At 37.4% G+C, this 15,295-nt stretch overlaps 1 protein-coding gene across 1 annotated transcript in view; it reads right to left on the bottom strand.

Annotated features, from left to right (window-relative positions):
* Positions 1-15,295, bottom strand: part of ITGB8 (integrin subunit beta 8) — a 102,173-nt gene that overhangs the window by 4,656 nt on the left and 82,222 nt on the right. The window contains exons 10-14 of the mRNA XM_014590146.2: positions 12,753-12,887; positions 8,857-9,262; positions 5,245-5,470; positions 4,173-4,279; positions 30-193 (exon numbers count right to left, since the gene is read on the bottom strand). Coding sequence (XP_014445632.1) covers positions 30-193; positions 4,173-4,279; positions 5,245-5,470; positions 8,857-9,262; positions 12,753-12,887 — 1,038 coding nt within the window. The remainder of the gene's footprint in view (positions 1-29; positions 194-4,172; positions 4,280-5,244; positions 5,471-8,856; positions 9,263-12,752; positions 12,888-15,295) is intronic.

Genomic DNA, 15,295 nt, shown 5'->3' with positions numbered 1-15,295 from the left:
TTTTTTTTTTTTTTTTTAATTTTACTGACCTTTTTTGAGGCTGACATTCTGTAATCTGATGAGGACTTAATTTTATTACTATTCCATTGTAGAATCACCTGTCTAATGATAAGGACTTTAAGTAATCCAATCAAAAATGTAACTATGAATATGATGAAAAATATTCTCAAATAGCTTGGGCTAGAGAAACATTCTGTAATGAAGCAAACAAATAAATGGATTAAAACATGGAGAATGAGTAAATCCAAGTATTATATCAAGTAAATGATGTTCTCATCCCAATTAATAAGACCAGAGATATTTGCAAATCTCTATTTTCAAAATGGGACATCTAAAATTACTGTTGACCCAAAAAGTAAATTCTCTTATTTTTATTGTACATTTGTTATTAAAATAATTTGAACAGAAAACTTTCCTTTGGGGAATAGCCACCATTAAGGTGTTGAAAAACATTTTTTTTCTTTTTTTTGGCCACTTGATTCCATAATTGTATTAACAAGGATATGTTTAAGTCCCTTAACTAAAAATTATTCATGACAGAGGGAAAGTTTTTGTGGCATGTACAAGTAAGTAGAAAACAGGATTTCAAAATATTATTTAACAGCTCTGTTCATTAACATATGTTTCTCTTGCTATGCTTGCTCTTTATTTGCTATGCACCAGTAATGGAAAATAAAGTAAACATCTCCAGAAGCTAAAATCAGTTCCACTCTAACAGATGAGTAAATATTTCCTCTGAAACTGCAGTTTAAGTCTTCGGTATTACACAGGGCTTCTCCAGGAAATAGGAGGGTCCAATTTAGGATATTATGCAAATCGCTTTCATTACTTTTTATTAATTTACTGTGTGCTTGTCTGCTAACCAAATCTATATACGATTTGCTTCCCAAAATTTACCATGTATTTTTCCACGGACAAATAATTAGTAGCTGGAAAAAGAAATGCCATGTTCATAGGAGGGGCATGCTAGGATTCTATTTTAGCACCGGCCCTTTGGCAAACTCTTGTTGGAAAGTCTACAGGCTGTTGTTGCCAGAGGTATTACCCTAATCTAAGAGGAACATGGTTGCACAATAGGCAAGTATTCCACAGAACTCTCCAGCTGCCCAGATTCATAAAATCATTTTCTGGATCAAAGATGCATGTGTTCTTCTGCTCATTCTCCAGACTTCAGGGGCATCATTTAAATGGTGAGGGTCTTGGTGAGAAGGCCTCTAAGGGAGGGACTGCCATGGCTTAAGACAGTGCATCACTTAGTTATGAGTGATTTGGTTTTAAATTTCCAGCGATGACCAAAATGTTCTTGAATAAGGCGAGAGCTCAGTGACAAGGTCAAGGGTTCCACTTGGGAAGATATAATAGAGCCCAGTTTTCTTGTGGACAGAGATAAAAAACATCTCGAAAGAAAGGCCTAAGGCAGATCTGAGGGCTCCTAATTGGAATGGAGACAGCTAAAGCTGGTGTTATAGGCTACAAAGAGAGAGATTCCAAAATGCACTGTTTAAAGATGGTAGGGGGGCCAGCAGATGGCGTGATGGTTAAGGGTGCTGGACTCCCACATGGCTGACCATGGTTCAAGTCTCGGATCAGGCTTTCTCACTTTGTCTCTCTCTAGCTCGCTCTCCCTCTGTTCCTCTCTGGTCAAATTAAAATAAATAAATAAAATAAAGTTAAATAAAAATAATTATTTAAAACAAAGAATGGTAGGTACCCTTGAGTCTTTCACAGCGACCTTCTGAGTTGATGATACACTTTCCCTTTGTCCTGAAAGATTGTCATTTCCCTTGGCTTATTTAGTATGACTCAGTCAGTTGAGGCAGTGCCTCAGAGGGGGGCACATGGCTTGACTCCTCTTACTGGCTTCTCTCCCAGGAGGAGCTTAGCCAGAGAGACCAAAGAACCGCCTTTAAGTGTGATTGAGTGGATAGATAATAGAGGTGCCTAATAAATGCCCTGTCCCTCTCTTTATGTGATAGTTGTGCTGGACTCCCACATGGCTGACCATGGTTCAAGTCTCGGATCAGGCTTTCTCACTTTGTCTCTCTCTAGCTCGCTCTCCCTCTGTTCCTCTCTGGTCAAATTAAAATAAATAAATAAAATAAAGTTAAATAAAAATAATTATTTAAAACAAAGAATGGTAGGTACCCTTGAGTCTTTCACAGCGACCTTCTGAGTTGATGATACACTTTCCCTTTGTCCTGAAAGATTGTCATTTCCCTTGGCTTATTTAGTATGACTCAGTCAGTTGAGGCAGTGCCTCAGAGGGGGGCACATGGCTTGACTCCTCTTACTGGCTTCTCTCCCAGGAGGAGCTTAGCCAGAGAGACCAAAGAACCGCCTTTAAGTGTGATTGAGTGGATAGATAATAGAGGTGCCTAATAAATGCCCTGTCCCTCTCTTTATGTGATAGTTGTGAAGGGGAGGGGAGCTCCCTGGCTACTGATACATTTTAGAAATATTTTTAGTAGGTTAGGATTGAGAGCATCTGCAGGACTCGAATTGATCTGCACTGTAGAATGCTGTTATGGATAGCCAAACATTTACCCCTGGCTCATGCTTTTCTTAGTTTGGCTCAAGCCAGGGTTTTTCCTATGGAGCTTTAAGGAAATACTTTCTGTAACCACGCTTCAGTCAGAGTAGTGTTTACTTGACATAATAAATGACATGTGGGCACTAAGGGCTCTATTTATTAGCAAAGGCACTTGGCTTTCTAGAGGATTGCTGCAGGCCCCAGCTGGCAGCAAACGGGACTGTTTTCAGGGCCAAATTTATTATGGGATAAGATCAATGTGGGTGCGGGGAAAAAGAAACAAAAACTGGAGAAAGTCTATCCTTCTGTGCAATCTCTAAGAGCTTGGATTTTTTTCTTGCAGGTTGGAAGACACACTTGCAAGAAACAGCCACAGGAATAGTTTCAGTGAACACTTCATAGCTAATTCATGGGTAGTTTCACAGCTTACGTTTGTACAAAGTGGAGTTCTGGGTTTTCAGGTTCTCGTGAACTTCTGTTCAAAAAACAGTCTTTGATGTCACTTATGTGTCATTTTTTACTTTAGGTATAGCTTTCCTGTTCACTGGCTCATTTAATGTTACACAATGCTTTCAGGTTGGCATAATAATCTCAATTTTACAGAGGAAAAAACAGTCTCTAGAAAAGTCTGCAGAAAGGTGGATATTTCTTTATTTTTGGAGAGTTTTTTTTTTTGCTATAGGGCACGTGTGCTTGCCAGACAGAGAGAGACATAGAGACAGAAAGCGAGAAATCACCCCCCAGGGGGGATGTTCACGCCTCAATCCTTTCTCCTCCATTTTCCTCTTGGGATCTTGGGCACAAACACACGCGCCCAGCATGAGTTTTAAGCCACTGGGTCCGGGACGCGAACCGCGGTTGACTATGTGGGAGTCCAGCGACATAGCCATTACGCTAACTGCTGGTTCCCAAAGGTGGATATTTCTTGACTAATAAGCAATGTTAACGGGCCATGCTCTAAGCCAGAGTCTTCAGATCAAAAGTTCCATACCCTTTGCATCTTGCCACATTAATAATCATTCATGCCTAGGCTGTATTTATATCAGAATGAAAAGTACAAGGGAAAATGGCCGTTTTAAAAAGTTTGGTATTTTGCAAAAGTAGATCATTGCTACTTAGGACTTTTTGGCTTTCCCTGAAACATGAAAATCAATGTTGATTATGCATGAGTACTGTCAGGACTGGAAGTACATTTAGGGGGAGGAAGAAAATGATGGCTCCACAGACCTTACTCTCAGTGCAATGAATCTACATGGGGAACTCTGGGTTTTGGCTCACTGAGGCCTCCCTTGCCTATTTATTTGGATGTCCATCCATGGAGGTACACAGCATGGAAATTAAGCTGTGTGGATGAGGTAAGGAAACCTAATCACAAAGAATACCATCTTTGAGTGATTTAAAAGAAATTAATCACTAACTCATTAAACTGTGTACCTTAATGTATACATGTTTTTATATAACAATGATACCTCAATAAAACTATTTTAAAAATAAAGCAATGTTACATAATGAAAAAAAAAAAAAGCAAAACAAAATGGAAACCACCAATCCTTTCATTAGCATGATTATCTGTAGGCCTTTTGGGAGAACATGGTCCTCTGCAGATACTCCTCAGCGCTTTGAATATTAAGCTTTGGTTTACCTGATGTTTGGTCCACAAAATGCTGTCCCGTGTGAGCACACGAAGCTTTACACTGATCAAGTATAGCTTGCGACAGATTGTGAGGGTGGAGGCATTGCACACAATTCCTGTAAGGAGAAGGAGAAGTGAAAACATTCGTTCTTAAAAAGCTAATAGATGGTCATATTTTCTGTGAGAACTAAAATAACAAAGTAAGAATGAAGAGACAGTTTAAATTTTGATGAGGTTCATTAGAAAGAACTTTATGGTGTCAAAGTTACTGCTTTTCCAAATCATTTAAGGAACCTACCATGCATAAAGCTTTTTAAGTCTAAAAAGCTCACTTGAGCTAATGAGCTAAGAAAGTGAATATTTTAAACATTTGAATAAAGCAAATAGAAATGTACAATAGTATTTAGGTTAGTAGCCTTTGAACAGATCTCAATTCGTTTTTGAACAGATCTCAAATTATTGGAAAATTATTGGCACAAACAGTAATGCCACTTTCATTTAATGTATCACCTTTCATTTATATATTACTTCTTTCTGGAATTCCTAATAGCCACATCGTCCTTTATCTTAATGTATCAAATATAAAATAGATATTATATTAATAACTAATTATTCTATGATAACCATGCATCAAATAGTAAGGTTTCTTTTTGTAAAAAACAGGAATCATTTAATTTTTTCACTGAAATCTAGTAAGGTATTATTATCCTTACTTTTGATGAAGAAACTGAAGCACAGAGAATTTCAACAACTTGTCCTAGATCACACAGTTAAGTAATAGTAAGCTGGGTAACAGGCAGCACCTGTTTACAAAAACTTGTTTGTTTGTTTGTTTGTTTGTTTTTTTTTGCACCAAAAAACTCTGCAAACTCTTTTCCCAAGCCTTCCAGCACCTTAGGCTCTTGGGGACTGTGCATAAGCCTATGGTTGACCATGTGGCTTCTAGTAGTGCTGTTCATTTTGTCACCACCAACTGTGTCACAAGGCTGGGCCCGACAACTTTTAAGATTGAGGAAGGCAGGACTAAAAGAGCAAACATGAAGGACTTCTTTATGTATGATTGGAGACACAGAAATATTACCAGTTTTCGTTGCAGGCTGTATGACAGGTGGGGCAGTGTTCACAGAAGCGGCCGATGCTCCTGGGGTCGGTGCATTCACACCTGCCACACACACACGTGCCTCTTCCGCTGCACACTTGGCCTTTTGAATTGACACAGTGCTGGGCTGATGCTGATGGGCACTGGCACCGATCCCCTTCCCAGCCACTGAAGCATACGCATCTGCCTGCTTCACACTCTCCATGCCCTGCAACAAAGATACTCCAGGACCTAAGTTATTGAGACCACTGACTTTGTGAAGTTTCCAAACCCGGATTCCCCTCCTATCTCCATGGAAACACAGCGACAGTCAAGTGAATGGAAACAGCATCATTTTATATCTAGCTGACATAAACAATGCCAGCACTGAGCAGTATCTGTTTTCAAAGCTGGCCCATTGTAGATAATTGCCCCACGCTAATACATCATGTTAATAAGTGTGAAGGGTGCCCCTGCTTTGGTGACTGCCTGATTACTTAAATGTCACTGCACATTTCAGTTTTAAATAAAAAACATTCAAATATAAAGAAGTCACAAGGGCTGAAGTAATGTTGTCTGACTTGAAATAAGGAAAATAAGGGTATTTGATTAATGGCTTCCATGATCTATTTAGTCTCTTCTTATCGCTAAGAGCATGGGCTAACTTTTTAGGACGATGAGGCAAACACCACTACTGCTGCGGTACAGCTAGTGTCACATTAAAGGTCTCTGAGAAGTCGAACTAATCCTTTCACATTTTCAGTAGGTTAGTGGGCCACATTCTGATCTATGCTGTGAACTGTTATGAGTGGTAAATGCAGAAACAGAAAAAAAAGGAAGGTTGTGTGTGAGTTGGGGGAGAGCATTTATGCAGATAAGGTGAGGAAACATTGGTCATACATAGTAATTGATTCTACACTACAGCAAGTGTCTAAATTTAGTACGTCTGGGACAAGCAGATGGTGTAATGGTTACATCTCTGAAATCCCATGTAGTCCGCTGCAGTTCGAGTCCTGGATCTGGTGGCTTAAAACTTGTGCAGGGCACATGTGCATGCATGCCCAAAATCCCGAGAGGAGAATGGAGGAGAAGGGATTGTGGCATGGCCACTCCCCTGGGAAGTTGTGATTTCTTGCTTTCTGTTTCTCTGTCTCTTTATGGCAAATGCATGCACTCTAGCAAAAATCTCTCTAAACTCAGTACGTCGATGTGTACTAGAAATCTTCACTAGGAGTTTATTTTACAGGGTTATATAGTGTTTCTTAAGCTTATTTGGCCATAGGCCAATGAAATCCTCCTTCCCTCCCTTCTTTCTTTTCTTCCCTTTTGTCTTTAATTTGTTTATTTATTTATTTATTTATTTATTTGCCATAGAGCGTGTGCACTTGCCAGGGAGAGAGAGAGAGAGAGAGAGAGAGAGAGAGAGAGAGAGAGAGAGAGAGAAACAGAAATAGAGAAAGTGAGGGATCACTCTCTGGGGGGATGGTCATGCAGCAATCTCTTCTCCCCATTCTTCTCTCCAGATTTTGGGCATGAACACACACACACATGGCATGATTTTCAAGCCTCTGGGTCTGGGACTCAACAGCGGTCAGCCATATGGGCATGCCTTCCCTTTTTTTGCTCCCTGTCTTCCTTCTTTCGTTGCTGAGCATCTTACATAGTAACTGTTCTATAGACTCCATTGATGGATCAGCTCAATTTGCTGAGTGTAAAACTAATGAGGTCCAGACCAAACAAATATCTGCCAGACCTTGTTCCCCTGTCCAGGCTACATGCTGAATTCCAGCCAGCAGATCTGTGAACATGTGTTTTTATTCCCTAAAGACACTAGTGTAGAAAAGGCATGCCGACTCTGCGGTTTGAACTTATTCATAAGCAGTTCAAAGCAGATTATCATCTGCGTGTGGATCAGTAGTGTTATAGTCATATATATAGAAGGGCCAATACATTGATTTTTTTTTTCTTTTTGATATTTCGTTGCAAACAGAGACTGGAATTCTTACAGTATTTGAAACGCCTTTGAGAGATTGATAATTGTAGAAGATGATCTTGGAAAATTCTTCCTCTTCCCTGCAAAATAATATTTTTCTTCTCTATAAAATAGAGTAATTTGCTGGTTCATTGTATAGTTATCTACTCATATAATCCATTTCACCCATGATACCAGTAACAGCTGAATAAATGTTTGTAATATAAAATACATATATAATAGGGCAAATGCACAATTTACCATTTCATATCTAGGTGATATGGGCCAGATTTTTAGCTTAGATAAGAATAGGAAACTTATTTTTTATAGGTTTGATACTTTCTATATGCTATGACAATGAAATGTTTCCATTCATCAATAATTTAACAATATTTATTTACTAAAATGCATATACTAAAGAATGTTTTCAAAATAAGTGGACTTAATACCCTATCACAGAAGAATTATCACAGAACTCAGATGACAATTTATTTAATTAATCTAAAAACAGTATTTTCTGTTGTCAAGTGTTACATAGACTTTCTGGATAACTAGCCTCTAGGTGGCAGTAAATAGAATTAGCCGAAAAGTAATGTTGAAATTTTTATATTTTATTTTTAAAATTTGGTCTGTGTGTGGTCTCAGGGGTTAATCTTCTAGATTACTTAGTAAGCCAGTATTTTCTTGAGAAATACTTTCCTTTGGCAATTTTCTTGCTAATGTTGTTCCAAAGACAAATCTGAGGGGTTTAAATTACTGAAAAGCTACAATACCATCTATAATAGTGCATGAAGAATTTTTCAGTTAATAAAGTATATTTTTATAGCTTACATCATTTCAACAGAAATAAAACCTTCTGAACAAGCTAGAGGAAGTAACTCTTTAGCAGAATGAATCAGCTATGTCTAGAAGAACACCCTAATTCTTCTAGAAAATGTATAGGACATCATTGGTCATTTCCTTTTCCTTTTGGGGTCTGTATCTTTGCAAGATCAAGGACTAAATTTAAGAAACAACCTAATTTTATGTTTTTATTTTGAAGTATTTCCTGGAAAGAATGATCTTCAAAAAGTCCATGGAAAATGTGTATTTTTTTTTTTAAAAAAAAACTATGCATAGATTTCAAAAATGTTTTGCACCAAAATTAACACCTATTTTAATTCCATTTTCCGCAAACCTTTTTTTTTTTTTTTTTGAGAGATTTTCACTGTAGGGCGCGTGCGCTCGCCAGACAGACAGAGAGAGACATAGAGACAGAAAGCGAGAAATCACCCCCCAGGGGGGATGGTCACGCCGCAATCCCTTCTCCTCCATTCTCCTCTCGGGATCTTGGGCACGCACGCACACGCGCCCGGCGTGAGTTTTAAGCCACCGGGTCCGGGACACGAACCGCGGTCGACTACATGGGAGTCCAGCGACATAGCCATTACGCTAACTGCTGGTTCCCCGCAAACCTTTTTGAAGTTCCCTTGTATGAACATTAAAATCGTGAACTATAAATATGTTGCCATGTTACTATGAAACGTTGAGGACTAAATTCAGATTCAGTGTTGGTAATTTAGGAAGATGTGATTAAAGATGTTTTAACATATATGTTAGTCTAATAGTGATTATTAAAAACTTCCTTACATGTTTCTACTCACCAGCACACAGATTTCCATGGTGATACGGGCAAGAAAAGTCGTCTTTTTCACAGAATTTCCCATACACTTTTCCAAGCTTTATTTTGTGACATAAACATTTTCCACAAATACAAACTCCTCGGCCACTGCAAACAGGTTGATCCTTGTGTGACTTGCAACTCTCAGAAGAAAACTGATCTTCATCAAAATGACATTTGTTCTCGTCACAAAGGGAACACTTGGAATCTAGGAAAGTTTCATCTACACACTTTTTTTTAAGTCTTCCACTGTCCTCACACTGACAGGTGCAGTTTCTGTGTATATAGATTTTAGTGGTTTCATTGAAACCAATAGGCTTGATTACCGCATAGTTTTTTCCTCCTGTGACTTTACATTCTTTCATTGTAACTGTTACATTGAAAAGAACCTAAATTTAGGAGGAAAAGAAAATATATTTAGAGATCCCTATTATTTTTTTTACCAGTATTGTTTCTATATTTATCAATATTATATCTTTGAATAGTATACCATCTTAGAAAATATCTATATAGTATTTATAAAATACACAGGCAGTATATTTCATTTAGAGACACAACATTTCCTTTTTAATGTCATTTCTTTCCCAATTCATAAAATGTAGAGGTAGAGGATGCGATGATGGCTAATTGCCTGTATTATATCACTGAATAGACCCGAGGTACAAGTCTATTTGAAGCGTCTACTCTACCTTTGGTGACATTTTCTTAGCGAATTTAAAGAAGAATATACCACAGTTTTTAATGTGTGAAGTTACTGAATATTTGGCATTAGAGACAGATTAAATAAAGCATTGTAGGGACTGTGGTGGTGTGGCGGTTAAGACGCTGGAGTCCCACATGGCTAACCACAGTTCAAGTCCTAGACCTGGTGGCTTGCTCTCTCTCTCAATCTCTGGTAAAGTTGAAGAATAATAATAAAAGAATAAAATTAAATAATTCTTTAAACATAAAAAAAAACAACAACAGAAAAGGCTTCTTCTGTACTGGTTTAAAATCTTGAGATGAGATGTTCAAAATAGGGTATTTTTATTTTCTTCCTATTTTCTAGTGGCCCGAGTACAGAGTTAAATTTGGTTTACACAGGGTGTCAATGGAGGTGATATGAGGGTTTTTCTGATGTTACTCAGAGGAATACAGGTTTGGGACTTTCTGTCTCAGAGGCTAAGACCTCAATACAGGGCTCATTTGTCTTAGAGGGAGACGTTAGCTAGACCGAAGGAGCTGAGCTGCAGAAACTGGCATCTCTCACAACATATCAGCGTTCCTTTCCATCGTCAAATTTTCCCCTTTTCTCTAATTCTTCCTTTGTACTACATCATTGATTTAATATGTCTATTTATCAATCCATGTTATCATCTTTTGGTAGTTTAGCAAATAAGTTGATACACAAATGTTGTGCACCATGTGGAGGGGTGGCTTCAAAAAGTGAATGGAAAATGTATATTCTGGGAAAAAAAACTAGGCATGGATCACAAAAACAATTTGCAAAAAAAAAAATCTTTATTTCCATTTTTCCATAAACTTTTTGAAGTCCGTGTGTGTGTGTGTGTGTGTGTGTACACAAATGTATATAGATGATATATTTATATGATAAATTACTTTTAAGTCATAATAAAAATTATTTATTAATGGCTTAAAAGTAATTTATGCTATGCTTTTTTGTCAAGATAGGGAAATAGATAAACAGTGCAAATTTAAGCTAATATATACCTTAGACATTAGAATCAACCTCATTAAAGTAAATGAATCTGGTGTATTTTCAATTTTTTTGTCTTTACGGATGGTAAGGATTAACAGGTGTGTATAGGATAATATGGTCACTGCCATTATTAGTAGTACAACAAAACTTGGGGCTTATTTCTTTAAGAAGTCATATGACTACTCCTGCGAGTCAGATTGTTTATATTACTTGGTTGAAACTAAAAGAGATATAGACAAAGAAAATGGGAAAAAATGTGAAAAGTAAAGAACAGTATTCTTCCAAAGCTGAAATTTTGAAAGAAAGAACTACTGGACCAGCAGAAGGCATAGCAGTTACCTTGCTGGGCTCCCACATGGCCAACTGCGGTTGGAGTTCTAGGCCTATTGGCCTGAAAATCACACTGGACGTGTGTAGGTGTGTGCCCAAGATCCCAGGAGGAGAAGGGAGGAGAAAGAATTTTGGTGTGGCCATCCACCCCAGCATGGGTTGCAGGAGAAAGGGGTGATTTCTCACTTTGCATGTTACTGTGTCTGTCTGTGTGTCTCTCTTTCTGGGGAACACACTCACCCTGAGGGAAAAAAAAATCCTTAAAAAAAAAGGAAAGAGAGAAAGAACTATTTCTAAGATGGTAACCATTTTTTTTTCCAGAAAGTTAACTTAGTATTATCATTTGCTAGTAAACATTTTTTATTTTATTTAATAATAGCAAGTGTATTTTTGTAAATTGCTATGTGATGTCTTTGAAATAAAATTCAAGGAGTGATTACGTAAGAGATTACAGAATTAGAAACTTGCAATGATGAATTTAAAATATACAGCTTGTTAGAATAATTATACCACTTGCAGACTGTAAGATCCTAAAGAGTGAAAAAATATGTTCTAAGAGAAAGAAAAATTGGCTTTTATTTAATCTTAGGAATTTTCAGACCTTCTATCTTTTTAGATAACTCTTTTTCTTTTTCTCTATAGCATGGCATTAAAGCAATTATTTGTGGCATGGCCATCCCCCCGGGATGTGATTTCTCACTTTCCCTCTTGGCTCTGTCTCACTCCCTGTGTATACTCATGCACTCTAAGGCAAAAACTTCTAAAGAAAAAGAACATCACAGAACCTTAGAGTTGGCAGGAAGAGGGATTATCTCTCTTCTAGTCCAAGTCATTCACTTAAAAATGAAGCAGCTAGGGACCAGCAGTTAGTGTAATGGCTATGTCGCTGGACTCCCATGTAGCCGACCGCAGTTCAAGTCCTGGACCCGGTGGCTTAAACTCACGCCGGGCGTGTGTGCGTGTGTGACCAGGATCCCGAGAGGAGAATGGAGAACGGATTACGGTGTGGCCATCCCCCCTGGGGAGTGATTTCCCTCTTTCTATCTCTCTGTATCTCTCTGTCTTTCTGGAGAGTGCATGCGCCCTATGGCAAAAACCTCTCCAAAAAAATAAAAAATAAAAAAATAAAAGAAAAGGAAAAAAGTGAGGCAGCTGATATCTCAAAGGTAGGCAACTCATTGGAAATCACTACAAATCTCCCTACAAGGATTCCCTTTGAAAGTGTCTCTCTGTGTTAGTCTCTATTGTACCAGTCCTTAGAGAATTTCTATCTCCTCTGATCCTGTTTCCTGATGTTCTTGTAATCTGGGCCTTTCTTCTTTACATCTCATCCATTTTTAGCTAAATGATGCCACATCTCGTTTTTCACCGTTCTTAATAAATTTCCCTACCTCCTTCTAGATCAGTGTGAGTGTACTGGAGTCATTACAAAGTGAAAGATGTGGGAAATCTTAGCCTTCATCAACTGCTCCACCACTCCCAATCTTTTCTGTGATTTATTACTTACAATTTTACATTTACTCTGAGAATTTGCAGATTTGATACCAAAAAGGCATTATCATTATTATAAGTATAGACACTACTTGTTTGAAGAGTTTGAAGCTATAATTATTATGTAGGTGTTTAACATAATATAAATCTACTTTAACATAAGAGTTTGAGAGAACAGTCTATTGAGTTAAAATGAGTAGGAACTTTGAGAAGAGACAACAAAAGTTATTTTGAAGTATAAAAAAGGATTCTTGGAGCTAGTAGTAAGTAAGGTTTTTCAGAATGGTTTGATTTTTTGGTGAGAAAACATGCCAAATAACTCAGTATATTTTAAATGGGAAAAACGCACACCCACATACTTCGTCATTGCTTGTCACGTTTCTGCATCCATCCGTGCCTGGCTTTTTGGCTCCATCTGGACAGATGGCGGTAATGTTGAAATAGACCCCTTGTATATGGTTTTCCACCTGAACTTTCACTTCTGAAATGAGTTTCTGCAGAGACATCATTTTTAATTACAGACCATATAGTTTCAAATGTAAGCAACAAGTCAGAATCAAGCTTATTAAATCATTCTAGATTTCATTTTTAACTAATCAAAGAGTCTTTTTCTATAAAAGGGTGAGTAAAAACAGTGTTTCCACATAATGACTGAATTATATTTTCAATACATAAGAAATACTGAAGGATTAGATTATCTGCATTTAAATTGTTCAAATTTTTTCACAATTTTTTCAAGATTGCATTTGATCACTTCAAAGACATTTCTTACCCAGCCATATGCTGCAAAAGTAATCATTTTTAATACAATAATATTTACATTTTATGATAAAGTTTAAATAAGACATTGAAAACTCATATCATCACAAACAGTAAATTTTGACAGCTTAAAATACTGAATATCTTTTTAACATACAGCTGCTGAAGAACACTGCAGTTTCGAACACTGCAGTTTCAAACACTTTAGACGCTCATGAAAGCTAAAATGCCCTATTGATTCAGAGTTGAATAGTACATTTATGAGAGGCCATTTCTTTACCGTATATATAAGAATTACCTGATAGATATGGTCTTGTAAAGTTATCCAAAAATGATCTAGAATTTTTATCAAGTCCCTGGTGCTTGCTTTTGTCAATCAAGTTTGTTCCAATCCTTAATACCAAAATCGGGCCTATTACTAGGCAAGAAGCCATTCATTGACTTATTCACCCTTTATACACACAGGAAACCATTCATTCATTTGTTCAACCTTTTATAAACTCAGTCAATAAACATCTACTTAATTCCTATGACTTATCAAGCACACAAATTTCTTCCATCACAGTATCTGAGTCTGTCTACCTTAAACACCTACTTCATATCTGTGTAAATTTTGTCCTATAAACTAAGAGACTACTACATGAAACTATCCTGTGCTCATAAACAAAAAGAAAGGGAAAAATGAGGTATGTACCTAATGAAAGATAGTGTGTCACATGGTATGAAAAAAACAGTAATTTCCTGTGGCTGCTAATTCTTGAGTAATTGTTCTTCAGCGATATGAACGATGAAGGGACATGTGCTGGAACTGGCAAATGGCATAATAGTTACCTTGTTGGACTTGAACCGTTCAAGTCCCAAACCCGGAGGTTTAAAACACACTAGGCACGTGTGCATGTGTGCCCAAAATCCTGAGAGGAGAATGGAGGAGAAAGGATTGCAATGTGGTCATCTCCCTGGGGGGGTGGGGAGGCATGGGTGATTTCTAGCTTTCTGTCTCTTTGGTGGGCACATGCACCCTATTGCAAAAATCATTCTCAAAAAAAGAGACATGTGCTTACTGATTGATAACTGATCATAGAATTCTGATAATGTAGCTTTAGAACAAGATACTTTACTCAAATTTGCAAATATTAATTGGATTAGGTAATACTATGTCAACCACATTTTTTTTATCTCCCAGAAAACTTAAACACTGCAATCGTTAACTGAATAATTTTGGTAAACTAATAGAAACTTCCAATAATGTACAAATCATTTTGATATATGATGATTTGACAGACCAGAAGGAAATACAAATGTTTTCAGCTTGCCCTTCTGATGTTCTGCTTGTCTTAAGGTCTTAATCTAGTTAGGCCAATGTTATTTGAAGGAGGGCATGAAGAAAAATCTTTAAATTTTGTCTAGTTTCAGAATTTAGAAATCAAGAGGTGACCAGCAGATAGCGTAATGGCTATGTCACTGGACTCCCACGTAGTCAACAGCAGTTCGCGTCCCGGACCCGGTGGCTTAAAACTCACGCTGGGTGCGTGTGCATGCATGCCCAAGATCCTGAGAGGAGAATGGAGGAGAAGGGATTGCGGTGTGGCCATCTCCCCTGGGGGGGTGACTTCTCGCTTTCTGTCTCTTTGTCTCTCTCTATCTGGCAAGAGCACATGCCCTATAGTAAAAAATCTCTAAAAAAAAGGAATTTAGAAATTAAGATCCATACACAATTTTAATTTCCCCTTTTAATACCAAATAGATACAGAGGCAGAATCTGTGTTTTCCTGGTGTATAATTCTTTAACAAATTGTGAATTATTTTTGCTGGAATGTGAATACAAACTGGCAGAATTTTAAAAATATAGACTTATAAAAATACTAATAAATTCCAACTTAAAGGAGATTAGTTGGCCAGAGTACATCTTTTGTTGAACTTTCTAGTATTTTTTAAAAGGAATTATTCTATTTAATTTTATTTATTTATTTTATCAGAGAAGTACAGAGAGAGAAAGTGAGAAAGTAAGTCTCCAGGTCCAGGACTCAAACTGCGGTGGGCCATGTAGGAGTCTAGCGCTCTTAACCACCACGCCACCTACTGGCCCCAACTAGTATTTTTCTACCGTTTCAGGTTAACCAGAACTACAACAGACTAAGGCATC

The sequence above is a fragment of the Tupaia chinensis genome, unplaced genomic scaffold, assembly GCF_000334495.1.
Source record: "Tupaia chinensis unplaced genomic scaffold, TupChi_1.0 Scaffold000410_1, whole genome shotgun sequence".
In the NCBI taxonomy this organism is placed as follows: Eukaryota; Metazoa; Chordata; class Mammalia; order Scandentia; family Tupaiidae; genus Tupaia; species Tupaia belangeri.
This window is presented reverse-complemented; position numbering and strand designations above follow the sequence as displayed.